Source organism: Glandiceps talaboti, chromosome 22, assembly GCF_964340395.1.
Source record: "Glandiceps talaboti chromosome 22, keGlaTala1.1, whole genome shotgun sequence".
Classification (NCBI taxonomy): Eukaryota; Metazoa; Hemichordata; class Enteropneusta; family Spengelidae; genus Glandiceps; species Glandiceps talaboti.
This window is the reverse complement of record NC_135570.1, coordinates 5517822-5535321: the sequence shown is the minus strand read 5'-3', so window position 1 is coordinate 5535321 and position 17500 is coordinate 5517822. Positions and strand designations below refer to the sequence as shown.

General features: G+C 38.3%; 1 protein-coding gene across 1 annotated transcript; it reads right to left on the bottom strand.

Moving 5' to 3' along the window:
• Positions 1–5713: 5713 nt before the first annotated feature.
• Positions 5714–14000, bottom strand: LOC144452253 (sulfotransferase 1A2-like). The gene is made up of 6 exons (XM_078143307.1): positions 13791–14000; positions 9336–9592; positions 8923–9046; positions 8558–8652; positions 7580–7751; positions 5714–6648 (listed from the first exon to the last, which is right to left on the bottom strand). The coding sequence occupies exons 1-6, from the start codon at positions 13948–13950 to the stop codon at positions 6539–6541; spliced, it is 918 nt and encodes a 305-aa protein (XP_077999433.1). The 5' UTR covers positions 13951–14000; the 3' UTR covers positions 5714–6538.
• Between the last annotated feature and the right edge of the window lie 3500 nt (positions 14001–17500).

Sequence of the window (17500 nt, the reverse complement as noted above, 5' to 3'; positions counted from 1 at the left end):
AGACATTACATGTAATAGTACAGAGCTAGAGAAACTTCACGGTTAGAATTGATGTTAATTCGTCGTGTCCAGAATGTGACGATGTGCTAAAAGTCCAAAAACAAACCCACTGAATTTGAACGAATAATTTTGTTCCTGGATTGCTAGGACATTCAAGATTTTTTTGTTATCAGCTTCACAATCCCATATTAAAGGACAGAACTTCAAATTGTACAAGTGTTGTCCTATACTTGAGCCTACTTTTCCTACTTGAAATCATGTTCCTTTGCTTTATACCCAAATATTTTACCTTCAACTACAGAAACAACATGGCGTTTGGGGAAACACAAATTTCAGCTCAGACAGCTGCTGCAGAATTGCAGCGAGAACTTTTCCAAAAGGTAAGAAAACATAATTATGTACACACTCACGACAGTACCAAATATTCTCTATTTTTACAGTCTAATATTGAGTGAGTGAGTGAGTGAGTGAGTGAGTGAGTGAGTGAGTGAGTGAGTGAGTGAGCGAGCGAGCGAGCGAGCGAGCGAGTGGGTGGGTGGGTGGGTGGTTAGGTCGGCGGGTGGGGGTGGTTGGGCGGTCGGGCGTGTGTGTGTGTGTGTGTGTGTGTGTGTGTGTGTGTGTGTGTGTGTGTGTGTGTGTGTGTGTGTGTAGCGAGGAAAACATACCTCTTTAAGTGACACGTTAATGTATTTTAGTGCCCTGCATTTACTGTAGTGAAAAGTTTTCCATTTCTCGACATTTTTAAATATTTGTATTTATAGATGCCATTAAAAGTAAAATCGTTTTTATAAGATGAGAACTAAAATGGGTCAAACCCCCACTCACATTCCCATTCCAAAACAGATAAAACGTTGTTTTTTTTATCCTACATTGAACTATTGATTTCGCCCCTAACGTACAGAGAGGAAATGGATTTTGAACAATGACACGTGGGTTTTCTACACTAAATGGTTCAATCTCTATTGTGTCAACAGTGCCATGGATTATCTCTGTTTACTGGTTGTAGTATGTTTGTTCGTATCGTTGATAAGGAAGGTGGCATTCGTTTCCTGGCTAGTAGTAATCAATTGACTGCTTACAAAAATGGTACGATGAAGTTTCAAGAAGATGACAAAGAAATATCTGGCGAAACAGGGCTACCTAAAGAACCTGTACAAGTGAATGAACGCCATTGTAATCTCTGTAAACAAAGACAATATAACAGCGTCACAAAACACCCTGATGATGATGATGATGAAGACGAAGGCACACAGAATAATGACAAAAGTGATGCTAGAACGCATTGCACCCAGAATGACGTTGCTTGTGATGACATCACAGTTATAACCATAGATGATGACGACAATAGTGATGATGACGCTGATGACGATAACGATGATGATGATGATGATGATGGTGATAGTAATGATGATGGCTGTGTTGATGACGATGATGGCTGTGATAGTGACGATAAAATCAACAGATATACCATGATAAACTCTGAATGTCATACTCATCTGGCTGAAGATAGGCAAGTCGTATCAAACACTTCCTCAAAACAAACTGAGCAAGCTGATCCAAAAAATAAAATGACCTCGGGTGAAAATAGCGTCGAACCTAAGAAGAGATGTTCGCCAAATATGCATATATATACAGGAAAACAACTTGCAGTCAAGCTTATCAACGCGTATGTGGATAAAGAAATGCGCAGTGAACCGGCCTTGCCTACTGGAAGGAAGGTACATGCAAAAGCAGCTTTGATATTTTGCAAATGTGATACAAGAGATGGCAAACTACAAATAGATCCCGAAATTACAGAGGAGCTTCGAAGTTTAGGATTTACTACACGCTCTCGTGCTACAGATAACCATGATTCAGATTCACATTCACATTCAGATGAGAGTGGTCTAGAACGAATTCAAACCAAAGCAGCCGAGCAACACAAAGATGCTTTGCATTCTCCGGGGTTTAGTGGTTGGCTACATATGCAAAACATTGTCCCAAACACAGAATGCCATGGCAATGACGTGGATGTGAGAAAAGGGTGGGGATATTCTGGTTACTATGGTAATCCTCAGTATAGTTTAACGAAAGGTTCCGAGCCAAATGTCATAAGTACAAGAGTCGACCATTCGTCAAGCATCACGAACCTACTGAGAAGTGACATTAACCCCAGATTAGAGCCATTGGATTGGAAGCAACAGTATAAAGACAAACCGGAATATGTCAAGGTACCTATTGCTGAAGGCCAATATCGTGAAGATCAAAGCAAAAATATTGTCATTGACCTGACCACCACCACCACCACCACCACCACCACCAACAACAACAACAACAACAACAACAACAACAACAACAACAACAACCAGCAGATTCCCAAACGTCACAGAGAAGTTACGAAAGGCCATCACTGTCAAATTTGCTCAAAGTCATTCCGTCGTTCACACCACTTAAAGGAGCATCTCCGCATCCACAGCGGGGAACGTCCTTTTCGATGTAACATCTGTGAGAGTGCCTTTAAACAATCGTCAACACTGCATATACACCGTAAGAGACATTACAACAATAGTGGTCTGAAGAAAAGATATCGTGTAAAAAGACTATGTATGCAAAAGTTGGAAAAATGAATGACTGCAAAGGCAAGGTCATCAGGCATGGCCTCTCAAGCTTAGAATTCAACGACTCATGTCATAATTGTACGTTTAACGCCTGCCTACCATGATAATCCAAAATATACACTTTTGGATATTTGAATGTACAGTTTTACTAATCAAAAATCGCTTGAAAAGTGGACAAAATTTCTCACTAATACCTTAATCTCATAACCTTAACACAGTTGATCCCCAAACACTCGTCAAGTGCAGTAGGGCTTCCTTACAAGATTTCAAAGTTGAAGAAGTTACCAATGTGTCTTTTTATCACCCAAAATCATATATACGTTTGATAGAAGTAGCTACTATAGTTATACAAGTGTATTAAAGGCAGAAATAAGACTAAGCGGGCTTTTCCTTTAACTGTATAGACAGTCTCAATTAAGGTCTTTCTCCTCCTCCCCCTCCAACCCCCATTCTTACCTACTGTAAGGGGAGATTATCTACCAGATTAATGGTAACGAAATATTTTTGAAAGGTGCATTTAAATCACTTTAAAATGAAACAGTCCATTTGTACGAAAGTAAATACTATGTTAACCGTCTATAAATATGCGTGTATGTCTGTTTGTCTCTCTGTCTCTCTCTCTCTTTCGTGTGTGTGTGTGTGTGTGTGTGTGTGTGTGTGTGTGTGTGTGTGTGTGTGTGTGTGTGTGTGTGCAAGCTTTGTATATACACATCTTTGGACAACTTTGCCCCGTGACATCACCTGTTTCACGTATAGATTTATGGTCAACATGTAAGGTGGCTGGAACAAGTGATTAATCTCAAACTTAATGTACGACTTTGACAAACATTATATGTTGGCTTGTCAGAGATGCAGCAATTCATGAATATAACTTACATACCTGAGTTAAGGTTGTTTGTAATATTTTACAATCACATTTCGTTGTCATGAAAACAATATGACTGTATATATATATTTTTTTTGAATACCTGAGTTTCCAGCACGATAGTTCACTAAAACGTTTATGCTTACATCCCATCCCCCCCCCCCTCCCATGAAAGGCGTTGAGGACATATTGACAAGGTAAACTAGACTAAGTCACCGGGGTTTAGTGGTTGGCTACATATGCAAAACATTGTCCCAAACACAGAATGCCATGGCAATGACGTGGATGTGAGAAAAGGGTGGGGATATTCTGGTTACTATGGTAATCCTCAGTATAGTTTAACGAAAGGTTCCGAGCCAAATGTCATAAGTACAAGAGTCGACCATTCGTCAAGCATCACGAACCTACTGAGAAGTGACATTAACCCCAGATTAGAGCCATTGGATTGGAAGCAACAGTATAAAGACAAACCGGAATATGTCAAGGTACCTATTGCTGAAGGCCAATATCGTGAAGATCAAAGCAAAAATATTGTCATTGACCTGACCACCACCACCACCACCACCACCACCAACAACAACAACAACAACAACAACAACAACAACAACAACAACAACAACCAGCAGATTCCCAAACGTCACAGAGAAGTTACGAAAGGCCATCACTGTCAAATTTGCTCAAAGTCATTCCGTCGTTCACACCACTTAAAGGAGCATCTCCGCATCCACAGCGGGGAACGTCCTTTTCGATGTAACATCTGTGAGAGTGCCTTTAAACAATCGTCAACACTGCATATACACCGTAAGAGACATTACAGCAATAGTGGTCTGAAGAAAAGATATCGTGTAAAAAGACTATGTATGCAAAAGTTGGAAAAATGAATGACTGCAAAGGCAAGGTCATCAGGCATGGCCTCTCAAGCTTAGAATTCAACGACTCATGTCATAATTGTACGTTTAACGCCTGCCTACCATGATAATCCAAAATATACACTTTTGGATATTTGAATGTACAGTTTTACTAATCAAAAATCGCTTGAAAAGTGGACAAAATTTCTCACTAATACCTTAATCTCATAACCTTAACACAGTTGATCCCCAAACACTCGTCAAGTGCAGTAGGGCTTCCTTACAAGATTTCAAAGTTGAAGAAGTTACCAATGTGTCTTTTTATCACCCAAAATCATATATACGTTTGATAGAAGTAGCTACTATAGTTATACAAGTGTATTAAAGGCAGAAATAAGACTAAGCGGGCTTTTCCTTTAACTGTATAGACAGTCTCAATTAAGGTCTTTCTCCTCCTCCCCCTCCAACCCCCATTCTTACCTACTGTAAGGGGAGATTATCTACCAGATTAATGGTAACGAAATATTTTTGAAAGGTGCATTTAAATCACTTTAAAATGAAACAGTCCATTTGTACGAAAGTAAATACTATGTTAACCGTCTATAAATATGCGTGTATGTCTGTTTGTCTCTCTGTCTCTCTCTCTTTCGTGTGTGTGTGTGTGTGTGTGTGTGTGTGTGTGTGTGTGTGTGTGTGTGTGTGTGTGTGTGTGTGTGTGTGTGTGCAAGCTTTGTATATACACATCTTTGGACAACTTTGCCCCGTGACATCACCTGTTTCACGTATAGATTTATGGTCAACATGTAAGGTGGCTGGAACAAGTGATTAATCTCAAACTTAATGTACGACTTTGACAAACATTACATGTTGGCTTGTCAGAGATGCAGCAATTCATGAATATAACTTACATACCTGAGTTAAGGTTGTTTGTAATATTTTACAATCACATTTCGTTGTCATGAAAACAATATGACTGTATATATATATTTTTTTTGAATACCTGAGTTTCCAGCACGATAGTTCACTAAAACGTTTATGCTTACATCCCATCCCCCCCTCCCATGAAAGGCGTTGAGGACATATTGACAAGGTAAACTAGACTAAGTCACACAATTGGAATGATATATCAGTGTAGTGAGATTGTTGAAGGTTTACATACATACATACATACATACATACATACATACATACACACACACACACACACACACACACACATACACACACACACACATACATACATACATACATACATACATACATACATACATACATACATACATACATACATACATACATACATACATACATACATACATACATACATACATACATACATACATAATACATACATACATGAAAAATGAGAATCAAACAAAAAGTAAAAGGTGACAATATCTCCATTTTATTCAAAGAAAACCAGTTTCCGTGGTGCGATTAATATGCAGGTATATTTGTTAGGATGTTGGAATGATTGTCTTAATTATATAAAATAATATTAATAGTATAGGTAAGATTGTGAGATGAATTTCCAGGCTCGACCCAAATAGATGACGTCATCAGTAGACCATGGCATGTCAGAGTTAGGTCGTCACACTGATGTGGATGAGGTCATTGCAATACATAGAGAAGTGACCAGTCAATGTACGCGTATTAACAGTTACATATTTACATTACTAATTTTTACTTTAAGTTTATGATTGTATATTGTTTTCTGAAAATCTACTCTGGGATGATGACTAATGTAGACTATTTTATGTATTAAAAATTCCCTTATAAAACTCTCCGTCGTGATACTAGTTACCAACACCTGGTGTTTTTGTTCTAGGGTAAGGTTAAAAGAAATACTCAAGAAATCAATTAAAATGAGTCGGTTTTAATTCTGAAAGGTTGTTGGGCCTTGCAATCCAGACTGAGCATGCTCAGACGCAAAGGACTATGGGATTATCTGTATTTATCACAATACTTACTTTGGAGATATAGATATAGAATAAACTTCGTACAATGGCCAAGGTAGCCATGTCTAGATGACGCAGTCATGGTTACAAATAATGTCACAAATTGTTCGCAATACTGATTGATTCAAATTTATTATCAGATGTTGGGTTTGGAATGTACCCAAAGCTTGTCACAAATCAACTGCAATATCATGGCGCATTTCAAGTAAAAATGTCACATTCGTCGGTGAGTCAAATACGACTATTAACCTTATCTCCTCCTCACGATATTCAATATTTATACATAAACTCTTCATAACCTTCCATTTCTTTTGCATAGACGCGATCAAATTCCTCATTCTGTGCTACGGTGAACGAATTCCTCCAACCACCAGCGACACCTTCAAAGGAAAAGACAAGACCAAAAAAACTGAGTAAAAGACGATTCAAATGTTCTTCTACGGCATGTTTTATGTTACCGTTCACTGATCCGATTGATAGAACCACATAAGCCAGTAAGAAACTGCACGTTACACTTTGAGATGGCAATATTGAATAATATAGTTTCTTGTGACAATTTTGATAAATGAAATGACCTTATGTGCCACCAAGCAGATATTAAAAGCAGACATCAAAACATTGAGACACGGATGGTTGCCATGTCTTTAAGTGGTTTATTTAATTTAGACAAAATGTAGCAAGAAATTGCATCTTGTTCTTAAGTGTAGAATGTGCATTTTAATTTCTTACTGGTTTCTGCGTAGTTATATTAAATAAAGGCAGTGAACACTAACATGAAACGTGCAGTATTCCATACAATATCTGTAAACGGTAACGTTATGTGATTGTAATGATTTGACCCTTATAAGTGGTGGTGTGAAATTCCCCAGGCCTTTGTAGCTCTAACGCATGTACTGGTGAGCCATCCATGGCAGTGATAGACGGAATTTGTATTAGCAGATAGAAAGCTATTCTCCTTCCCACTCGAAGTGTAAGGAAAACCCAATTCTCCACGCCTCGTTACCGCTACTGACACAGTCTGTAAAGGGACACCGAGAGGGGGCGCTCTCACATCGGTCGACCCCTCTCGCGCCTTAGTCCTCAGTACCGATATCACTGTAACTTAGATATCCAGTCATAGAGTGAATATGCTCCCCCAACCTTTTAGACATATGTAGTTGCATAAAACTGAATTTCGAACCTGATTTATGGTCACACACTAATTTTTTAATGCCGATAAAATCAATCACCAGCTGTCAAAAGCTACTGCATCGTTTGACCTTAAACAATTAAAAGTTGTAACTGTGAAAAAAATGCTTCTAGTAATCTTACCTTTTCGTAACCACTCTCCTTGTGGTCTCAAGAAAAAGTCTCTGCCTATCTCCTTCTTCGATCTTTCTTTCATATACTCAAAACTGCAGACAGTCATAACCTTGCCTATCTGTTCTTCCGTCAAGTCTTTCCCAATATGTTTTGCTATCTTTATAATACTACCACGGAAATCCTGCAATTTGTGAAATAAAAATCGCAAAAAAATTATACAATGGGTAAATTGAATATATACCCCAAAATTCGTTTGAATATCAGGCTTGCCCTTCTGTACTTTTGGAAATATTCAACTTCGTTTTAAACTGCAGGGATGAGGTCTATATATCGTGTTCTTTACATACGAACTGATACGAGAACACAGTTCACTACGTGCCTATAGTTTTTCCTGACGGCATTACAGGAGATTTCATCTTGGCTTGCAATACGATGTATCAAGATCACACATTCAGTGAGACTGATGTTGAGATAGACACAATAAAGATAATACACAAACATCCCTTACACAGTGTCAACTCCGCCGGTATATTTGTATTTGTAAACTACAAGTAAATTCAAGTTGCATAGTTCAAGCTGTTGATGTAGAAGTTTATAAGTTAGCTGGTTTCTTACTCTTAACGTAGCCCGTTTGCTGCGCTGTTTAGCTTGTCATGCCTCCTAGCCTTCGTATCTTATCTTGGCTACGATGGCTACGATATACGACAGCTAACGATATAACACAACCGTACAGCACAGTAGAGAGGCTAACTCTTAATTGCCGTTTCAACGTAGTAGGCGCTAGTTAATTTTCTTTATAGAGGGTGAAAACCTCGGGTTTTTTTTCATTTCTTTCGTTATCAATATGTCAGAATTGTACACACTTGTCCACTGAAACTGCACTTGTAATTGCACCATCTGCTGGCAAACTCACACAACGTTACAATCACAGACATTTCGTTAGGCTAATCCACAGAAAAGGGTCACCAGGTTACGTCATTCACTTACTTTTTTCATGTCTTCAAATTTTATCCATAACAGCCAAGGTTCGTTCTTGTATTTCAGCCATTCTTTCATGAAACCCCAATAAGACCCATAGACAGCTGCAAGTAAGATATGATTCCGAATAAATACTACACTGTGAACGTGTATTTTGTAGGTGACTATTGTATAGGATCACTGTTTTGATCCTAAGATTGCGGAAAATACTTCACTACATATATGAAACTGTGTGGAGGACACTTTTAGTCGTTTGTATATCGAAATCAAAAATACAGAATATTGGACATGACTGTACAAATGATACCCGTTGGTATTAAAGCTCATGGAGCTAGGGGGTTCGGTTAGGGATATATTCAAATTAGTCTACTTACTGTTGCCATCGGTATAGTGCCTTAAAAGCGTATTAAAGTCTGTTGGTTCAAGGAACCGACAAGAATTGTGCCAGCCAAGGAGTGAAACGATGGTATCTTTCGGACATCTTTCTACAAATATGCTCTGTAAATGGAAAAGACAGGTTTGTATACGAATCAAAGAAGTATCAGGTATATTGTGATGGTAAAAAATACGAGAAGTTATTTGCATATTTCGGTGTAATAACAGAAAACCATCTCTACAATGTTGTTTCCAAATTATACTGAGCGTTTTTGCACACTTTGAAAGGTCGCAAAAGTTCGATCATTTTGTTGATGTCGTTGCGATCGAAGACCCGAACAAATGAACTCAACGACTTAACAATTGAAAATATAGTCTTTAAAATAGCCCAAATTATTTTCAGATTACGTACGCGAGGCTTCTTCTCAAATAATTGTGTGGGAAGGTATTCTGGTATCAGATGTGTTGGCATTTTTCGTGGAGATGGTGACTGGCTCAACAGGTCTGACATGCACGGCACACCAGTTATGCCTTCTGCAGCCAACTCAGGGTGATCCGACGGCCCAAGTTCAAACAGGGGAATTCGTTCTTGTAGAGCCATGCTGTCGAGTTTACTAAGGTCGTCCACATTGTGAATGGCATCGATAATTTGACATGCCCAATTCGTACCTGTATAGGGAAAACCATAAACAATTCTCAATTTTGAACTGAAAATACTTTACACGTAAATTTTAAATTTCATTGAATCTTCGACTTGTTTCTCAAATCTGCGGGCTTACTAAAGATGTTAGATTAGAATTTAAGGTAGCCGTGAGAATTTCAAAGAATAAACTTTATACACATATTGTTTAGAACGTCAGTGGCATTTTACCGCGACGCTTGTGTTTATTGTACAGCCGCAAACTTGTTGATTTGTGTCGAGCGAGACTCGATGACCTTCTGTGTCAGTTTGACTGGGCCAGGCCCTTATTGTGCATCATACGATTGACTTCCCCCGTCATGTCGCCTGCTTTACCTGACTGTTACAATTTTATGGTCATTGCCACCTATTGCAGCACAGATGCCATATCTCATTGTCCTACAATATGTATGTAACACCATTAACGTCAGTTTTATAAACATTCACATTCTATGAACATCGTCATCATCAAAATGACTAACTAAAACTACAATTCTTATCTCACTACATTATTTAGTGCACATCTATTTTTTCATAAAGTAAAAATTTTATTCTAGAGATTAAGAAAAGACAGAATGACATTCTAAAAAAAATCATCATTAGTTGTCCACAGGATGAGTTCAATATTGAAACTTTATACACCAGAAGACTGTGTTGTGTATGAGGAAAGTCAGAATGGATACAATTGTTGCCTGTGTCTCTCTTTTGCAGAGGGCGATTCATATACATTGTAATACAGTACCTGTGTATGTCTTTTGCAGAGGGTGATTTACAAATCAAGGACAACATAAAAGACAGTGTCCGTTCCTGTCATAATTTTGACATATAAAATGAAAACATGCATCATATCATGATTATACACATGCAGACACACACAACAAAGAAAAAGATCTGTTTAAGCCAATCACGTCGTAGTATAAGTAAGATAGACAACTCGTTCGGTAGGGTTATATGCCAAAAAACTCGGGGGCCACGCCCCTCGATAATTGGTACATAACCCTCCCGAACTCGTTGACTATCTATTACTTATACCATGCATAAGCCAAAAATATATTCTCTGGTTGTTCTACGTCACGACAACACGTTTCTACGTCACTGGTTCTGCTGTGTTCGAAATATGAGTCAAAATGTTCAAAATTGCCATTATTTCCCCAGATTTTCTTTGACATTACTGGCAATTGTATAATTGTGCATACTTAGATTTTATTCCCCAATATTTTTCTTCGTACAACAAAGAAAAGTACGCGTGACCAATGGGGACTCACTACAAGTTGATAAACGAGTAGCGACAACCCTTAAGTCGCGAGTATTTTCCGGCTGAATGAAGCAAAATGCTGGGAATAATTGACAGAAATTCGTCCATAGTACCAGTGATTCCTGCGATGTGCATGAGTACGTCTGGAACTTTAGCTACATTGCCTCAAAACTAGGCTATCATGATGGATTTTGATCTAAAACAGGGTGTGTACCATGTGGCTGACCATAGGTACCTCCAGATGCAGAAGGTTATCGTAGAGACCTAGACAGTGTACACATTGCACCAGCCTAATCTGACAAGCCAGCATATAATGTTTGTCAAAGTTGCACATTAAATTTTAGATTAACCACTTGTTTCAGCCACCTTACATGTAGATTATAAATCTATACGTGAAACAGGTGATGTCACGGGGCAAAGTTGTCCAAAGATGTCAAAAGATGTGTATACACAAAGCTTGCACATACACGAGAGAGAGAGAGAGAGAGAGAGAGAGAGAGAGAGAGAGAGAGAGAGAGAGAGAGAGAGAGAGAGAGAGAGAGTGTGTGTGTGTGTGTGTGTGTGTACTGGATGGTAAAACTTGGAGAGAATTAGTATATCAACCTTAGTACACCCAATAAAAATCATAAAATACAAAATAAATGTCAATGATGTAAGTTAAATTAACATCCCTTCTTCCAATTAAGTGGCCCTTCCTTTCTGAAAATCAAAAACCTAGTTTTATCCCAATTAAAGACACATCTTACTAGCCATCGCAGACCTATATCATTATAGATAAATCAGTACAGCCAACAAAGACATCAATATATATTTGCATAAATTAGCATACATATACTTGTTTCTGGGTACACTCACGCAATTTGCATTGTTCTTATATCTCCTGAGTTCATTGATAAAAAAGACTAAGTAGATGTGTACTTAGCATGCAACCCTGTCCTGTGCCTGTTAAGCATTCATTATAGGTCTTTATACCTTGACTTGTCCAAAGGCATAAATACGATTGTAAAAAATCTGTAAGACGGCGTTGCCATGCAACCCTTACGTCATTGATTGACATCATCGAAATCTTTGCTGAAATCCATTTTGAACAGATAGTTACTGTAAAATTGATATTTTCGTCTCGTTATGTATTCTGTTATAATAATATATCCTATGATTCACCAATATTTGTCCTTGTTTTGTTGATGGGTAAAATACTAATAACATAGGGGACCTGGTCACTAAATTCGAATTGGAGACGAGTAACAAAACCCTTTAATATGTCACAATTTCCCGGCTGATTGAAGGGAAATATCGAAAAATTATATTATACCTGTGAAAGCTGAATTTATGACAAATCGGTGAGTAATACTGAATTTTCATATTTACTCACATTTTGAGCACAGCAGAACGAATGATACATATGACAAGAACCCGCGTTGATACCCGCGTATCTCATTTTAAATTGTTACTTTTTATACAAAAGATGGGGCATTTCTCTTATATAGTTCTTTAAATACGTATCAAATTCATTAAAAACTCACATACAGTTTGAGGTTTGAGGGCATGCTTGCCGATACGTCGAAGCACATGTACAGTCCGTGATATAGAGACTGTCGTCAAAGTGAAGGTACTGCGATAGAGCTGTGTGTGTCACAGACTAAGTTTCATTAATGTCTAGCCCCAGGACACCTTTCAGGACAGTTCGTATTACGTCATCGATTGGCGGAACGAAAATTCTGGCTTACGACGATGCAAAAATCAGACATTGATCATTTTCTGTATTATCCCTATTTCATATTCTTCGAGTTGTACTTTTTAAAATCATTATCACTCGCCAAAGGCAAACGAGAATTCTGTAACAGCCAAACCATCAAATGAACGAGTGGGGATATAACATTTAGGTGCACCGAAAATTGTCATTAAGATCAGGGAAATACACAAAAAATATATTTAACCTGAAACAGCACGTCACCTGGCTGAAAAGCCTAATCACACCAACATTGCTACATTTTATCATCTGGCGCCATAAAATCTTACTAACACTGCAACATTTCACTGTCACTGTGACGTTTATGTTATCAACACACTATTTTTCTTTGAGTAGCCTACCTTTTATGTGATTAGTAAACTTAAAATTAAAGATTAAAATGTAACAATTTTACTTATACTTTTCTCGACCTTGACGATAAAATGTTTCAATATTAGTAAAATTTCTGTCTAGTATGACGAGATTCTTTTTCAGGTTGGCGGGCGTCTATTGTTTTATAGGAATTTTATGAGCTGTATGGAGCATTTTGAATCACCTTAAAGACAAGTCATACACAGGCATGAATAGCATGTAGTATACAACCCTTTCAAGTTACCACCGGCACTATATACTGTATTTGATGCAACCACGAGGAAATCAATGAAACTCCACATGCCACGCTTAAAAGATAGCAAGACTGAATGAAGTTTTTTTAAATGCAACATTTTTTTCCCAAAATGAAATGAACTAAAGTGTCACCATGTTGACATCAAATACAGATATTAAAATCTAAGTGCCCACATATCTGCATGTAGTTGCATTATTTAAATGGTTTATTCCATAATAGACAAACCATAGCAAAAAAATGCTATCTTAGTGTACAATATGCAGTTTCTTATTGGTTTCTGCGTGGTTATATGATACAGAGTCAGTGAACGGTAACTCGATAGGGACCGTAAGATTTATGTGTGTATTTATCTAGGTTTCAAAAATGGCGTCTTAAGTTGCACAGATTGATTACCTTGGGTGTGACATGTATGGAATTGCTTATTGAACATCATGCAATAATAAAACAATCTCAATAGATACTGTCTTCTCGTAACAGAGCCATAAGTATCTACATTCTATCTCCAATGTCAGACTTCAACTATACAGTTAAGGGTAAGTTTATTGGGTAAGCTTAGTTTAAAGTCGTGCGACTTACCTGCTTTCGGATAGGTTATCAGAAATACGTCATCGGGTCTAACCTCAAACTTCGGTAGCTTCGTTAAAAGTGTGTTCTCGTTCATTATACACGGCATCAACCAGTCCTTTTTAATGTAGTATGTTTTCGAGTAAGGGGGTTTCTTTTCTGCGTCAGCCATATTTGCAGGAAAGCTATCCGTCGCGTGCAGCCAAAAAAATGAAGTGGTGTGCAACGTCTTTCAAAAGTCTACTTTGAAATTTGAGACACGTCTGGCGTCTGTAGGCCTATATATAGGTATTGTCTAGCGATAGGTGTGGCGTGTTGGTTTGTATTTTTCGTAAGCATCAAACCTGTCATAGCTTTAGCACTTTTATAGTGCCCCGAGGTCATATGATCTTTTTTGATCCTTCAAGGAGTCTAGTACCGTGGCCTGGCTTTATCTGGCTGGAATTTAGGTCACATTATTAGCGATGCTAATGGTCAACGTAAAGGTAACTCTACCCGAATGTGTTTTAAATATCAATACATGACGCTTCTTTGTCATTTTCGCCTTGGAATGAGAGGTTTGCACAAACGTATTAAAAAGAAACAGGTTTATGATCAGGGTTCCTTTGATGACGTACATATTGTGTTCGAATTAATTCTACGTAAACAACTTATGATATATCTGTAGATGACCTTTTGGTACATTAGAGGTCATATATTTACACGTGTTCAATCCTTCGAGGAGTCTTGTACCATGTCCTCGTGGTATCTGTGTTTAAATCTACAGTGAACTGTAGCCTAGATACTAGTACTAAGGGACTTGGAGTTTCTTCTCATCGGGGGGGGGGGGGGGGGGTCCCGTATTTTTGCAATGCCAATTGGACGAATGTGAGGGGGTCTGTTCTGGGTATGTGTTTTGGGATTGTGATTGAAGAACAGTTTATTTTTACAGGACATACTTATTCTGAAATATGTTTTGTTCTGCTTCAAGTTGTGTGGCACGCCCCCCCCCCCCCGTCCTGCTAATACTCACACACATTAATATCCCAATACACTACCTGCAACAAAACTTCAGAACGCTTTATGAAAAATCTACCTTGTATTATGGAAGTGATAGCTTGTAAATTCAATAACAATATAGGTTCTCCCTTTGCTACAAAGCTAGCTGTTGCCATTAGTAACTGTTCCTGTGTCAACAAACTTTTATATCTATACAATTTCTAAATTGTCGTCTTTTTACCTAGTCAGTTACCTGTGCGAGTTCTCATTTGGATTAACAGTTGACCTCAGATGACCCCGACGGATCGACTAACAGATCTCTTCATAACTCAATTTGCTATAATTTTTTCATTCATGATGAGTAAAATGTCTCACCACAATTGAAGAAAAGCGCGTTGATATCGGAAAGATTCGGCATTGTACGTCAAATCGATTCACATGAGTATAGCGATCGAAAGGCAGCATTCACAGCAACGAATCCCACGACTCCTACAAACAGAGCGCGGATAAGGTAGACACATATACACATTCGTTTGGCTATCACCTGCCTTACAGGTGAATTAGGGTAATGATTGTGGTATAACCGCAAAATCTTTTACAAATGTACAGCGGAAACGACTACTCCTGGGGTTTAATTAAATTTCGCAATCCAGAGTATTATTGTTCATGGACCCCTCCTTTCCTATTTTCTTCATGCCCCACTCTCCCATTTCCTTCTCAGGTCCCTCCGTCATTTTTGCTCGTTCCCTTGATACATGACGTCATATTTTGTGTTCGATTTTCAACGTTGTAAAATTATGATCGGTAGCTAGAACATGTAACAAATGACGCATCGTAAATCAATATAAAGTAGCACATCCATATGAAAACAAGTATTTGGCCCTCCAAGGAGTCTTGTACCGTGTCCTCGTGTTACCTGTGTCTGAATCTGGAGTCAACTTTCGCCCATATAAAGATGGGTCAGTTCCATCCGCTTGGTGAGGGTGCTCCTGAAGTTTCTGTATCACTGAATACTACAACAACCCCGTTGCTCGCTGTTCGACCTGACTGTCGTATTTCTCTATGATGTAGCAACTTCACGAGCGCCTGTGGGGAGGGGGGTGGCTTGATTGGTATGGGGTCATCTTGTTTTGGAAGTCTTCAATGGGGTCGGTGTGTTTTAGATTGTGATTACGGACAATCATAATGATGGAACGATCCTTCGGGAACTACGGTGTTTTTTGTCCCCATGTCGTACCTACATCCTTTATTAACGTTACCTTAGAAAACCTACAGTCTCTGAAAACATGGGATTAAGAGACCTCGACAACTAGAGTCCCACACAACACATTTCTAGAGCTAGACACTCACAGCCTGTACCTGTTGCTTTCCAGACCTAAACACTTACAGCCTAGCCTGTATCTGTGACAGAATATAAGTAGTACTATTACCTGCCATACCAGTCACTGCAAGTCATGTCAATATCGTTAACAAAATACATCATTTGCTATACAAAGCTAATCTATGTAATCTAATTTAGTCTAGTCTAACCTTATCTAATCTAACCTAATCTAATCCCCAAACCCAAAAAATATAACGTGCCACACTCCAGAACCATAATACCGTTCAATGGCGCCAATAATAGTAAATCCACATAAAAGTGGGTTTTTTTTCAAAATGTGTTTCATTACTTTATTTTTGAAAGTGTACACATATGAAAATTGTCGTATATCCAATGGTAAAGAATTCGATAGTCTAGGCTAGTCTGGATGCCAACGTGGTCTCTAACTAAACCACTGTGAGTGGAGGTGTAAATCGTAACGATGTCGTATAGGTAATAGACTGAGTCTAGGGGTGCAGTTTGAAATGTGCGGCTACTGTATATCTTAGGGTTGGAAGTATAGGGGACTCTTGTTAGCTGGACCACAGACACTTTACTTGTCTATGGCTAGCTGAACAAAGGTATACGTGTCGGTGTATAACTTTTTTGCAGAAGGTCGTGGATGTAGCCTGAAGCTTTGTCATTGAAAGCTTTGTTACTCAGAAGAAGGATTTCGTAGTGTATCCTGAAGTGAACTAGTAACCCATGAATAGTTTGAAGAAAATGTGAAATATGAGCGAACTTGCTTGAACGAGTGTATAGTCTAGCAGCAGTATTTGTTGAACGTTGTAAAAAAATATAACTTTGTCTGGAAGGTCATATATATAATATAAAGCCATATATTGTAATATTATGATCCATAATCAAATTAAATTGACAAAAATGGCATGAATTAATGTCTAATATTGCATGTTTCATTTGTTATGTACCGCCTGATCGATTTGATGCTGCGAAGATGACTATGGATAGATTTGCATGTGTTCTTGATATGATGGTTTAGCATGTGTTGGTTGCCAAGGTGCTGACCCAATTGTGACATGGTCTATTGGACCAGGCACTGACCAGGCACTGTATTGAATTTGGAGCGAATGAGAAGAACTTCAATTTTTAAATCATTCAGTCGTAACTTGTTTTGTGTCATCCATGTTTTTCTGTCACTGAAACTGTTATAAAGGTACCCAATTTTACCATGATACTAAGATCTCACACAGGAAATCAAGCAAATAATGTCAAATTCCGAAGCAGGGCTAAGTTTAGTGTACTGAGAAACGACAAGTAACAAAAGTTGGTGCAGTTTGTATTTCACTCAAAAACGAACACTCCCTCCACACGTGCACCTCTAGGACTTTATTTAAGTGTTCTTACATCTTAGTATGAATAATCA

Excerpts from the sequence above, each read along its gene's own strand:
- LOC144452253 (XM_078143307.1), bottom strand. The coding sequence starts at position 13,950 with ATGGCTGACGCAGAAAAGAAACCCCCTTACTCGAAAACATACTACATT. Across the intron at positions 9,047-9,335 it reads TATTTGAGAAGAAGCCTCGC|AGCATATTTGTAGAAAGATG; the intron begins GTACGTAATCTG and ends TTCCATTTACAG. Across the intron at positions 7,752-8,557 it reads AATTTGAAGACATGAAAAAA|GATTTCCGTGGTAGTATTAT; the intron begins GTAAGTGAATGA and ends CACAAATTGCAG.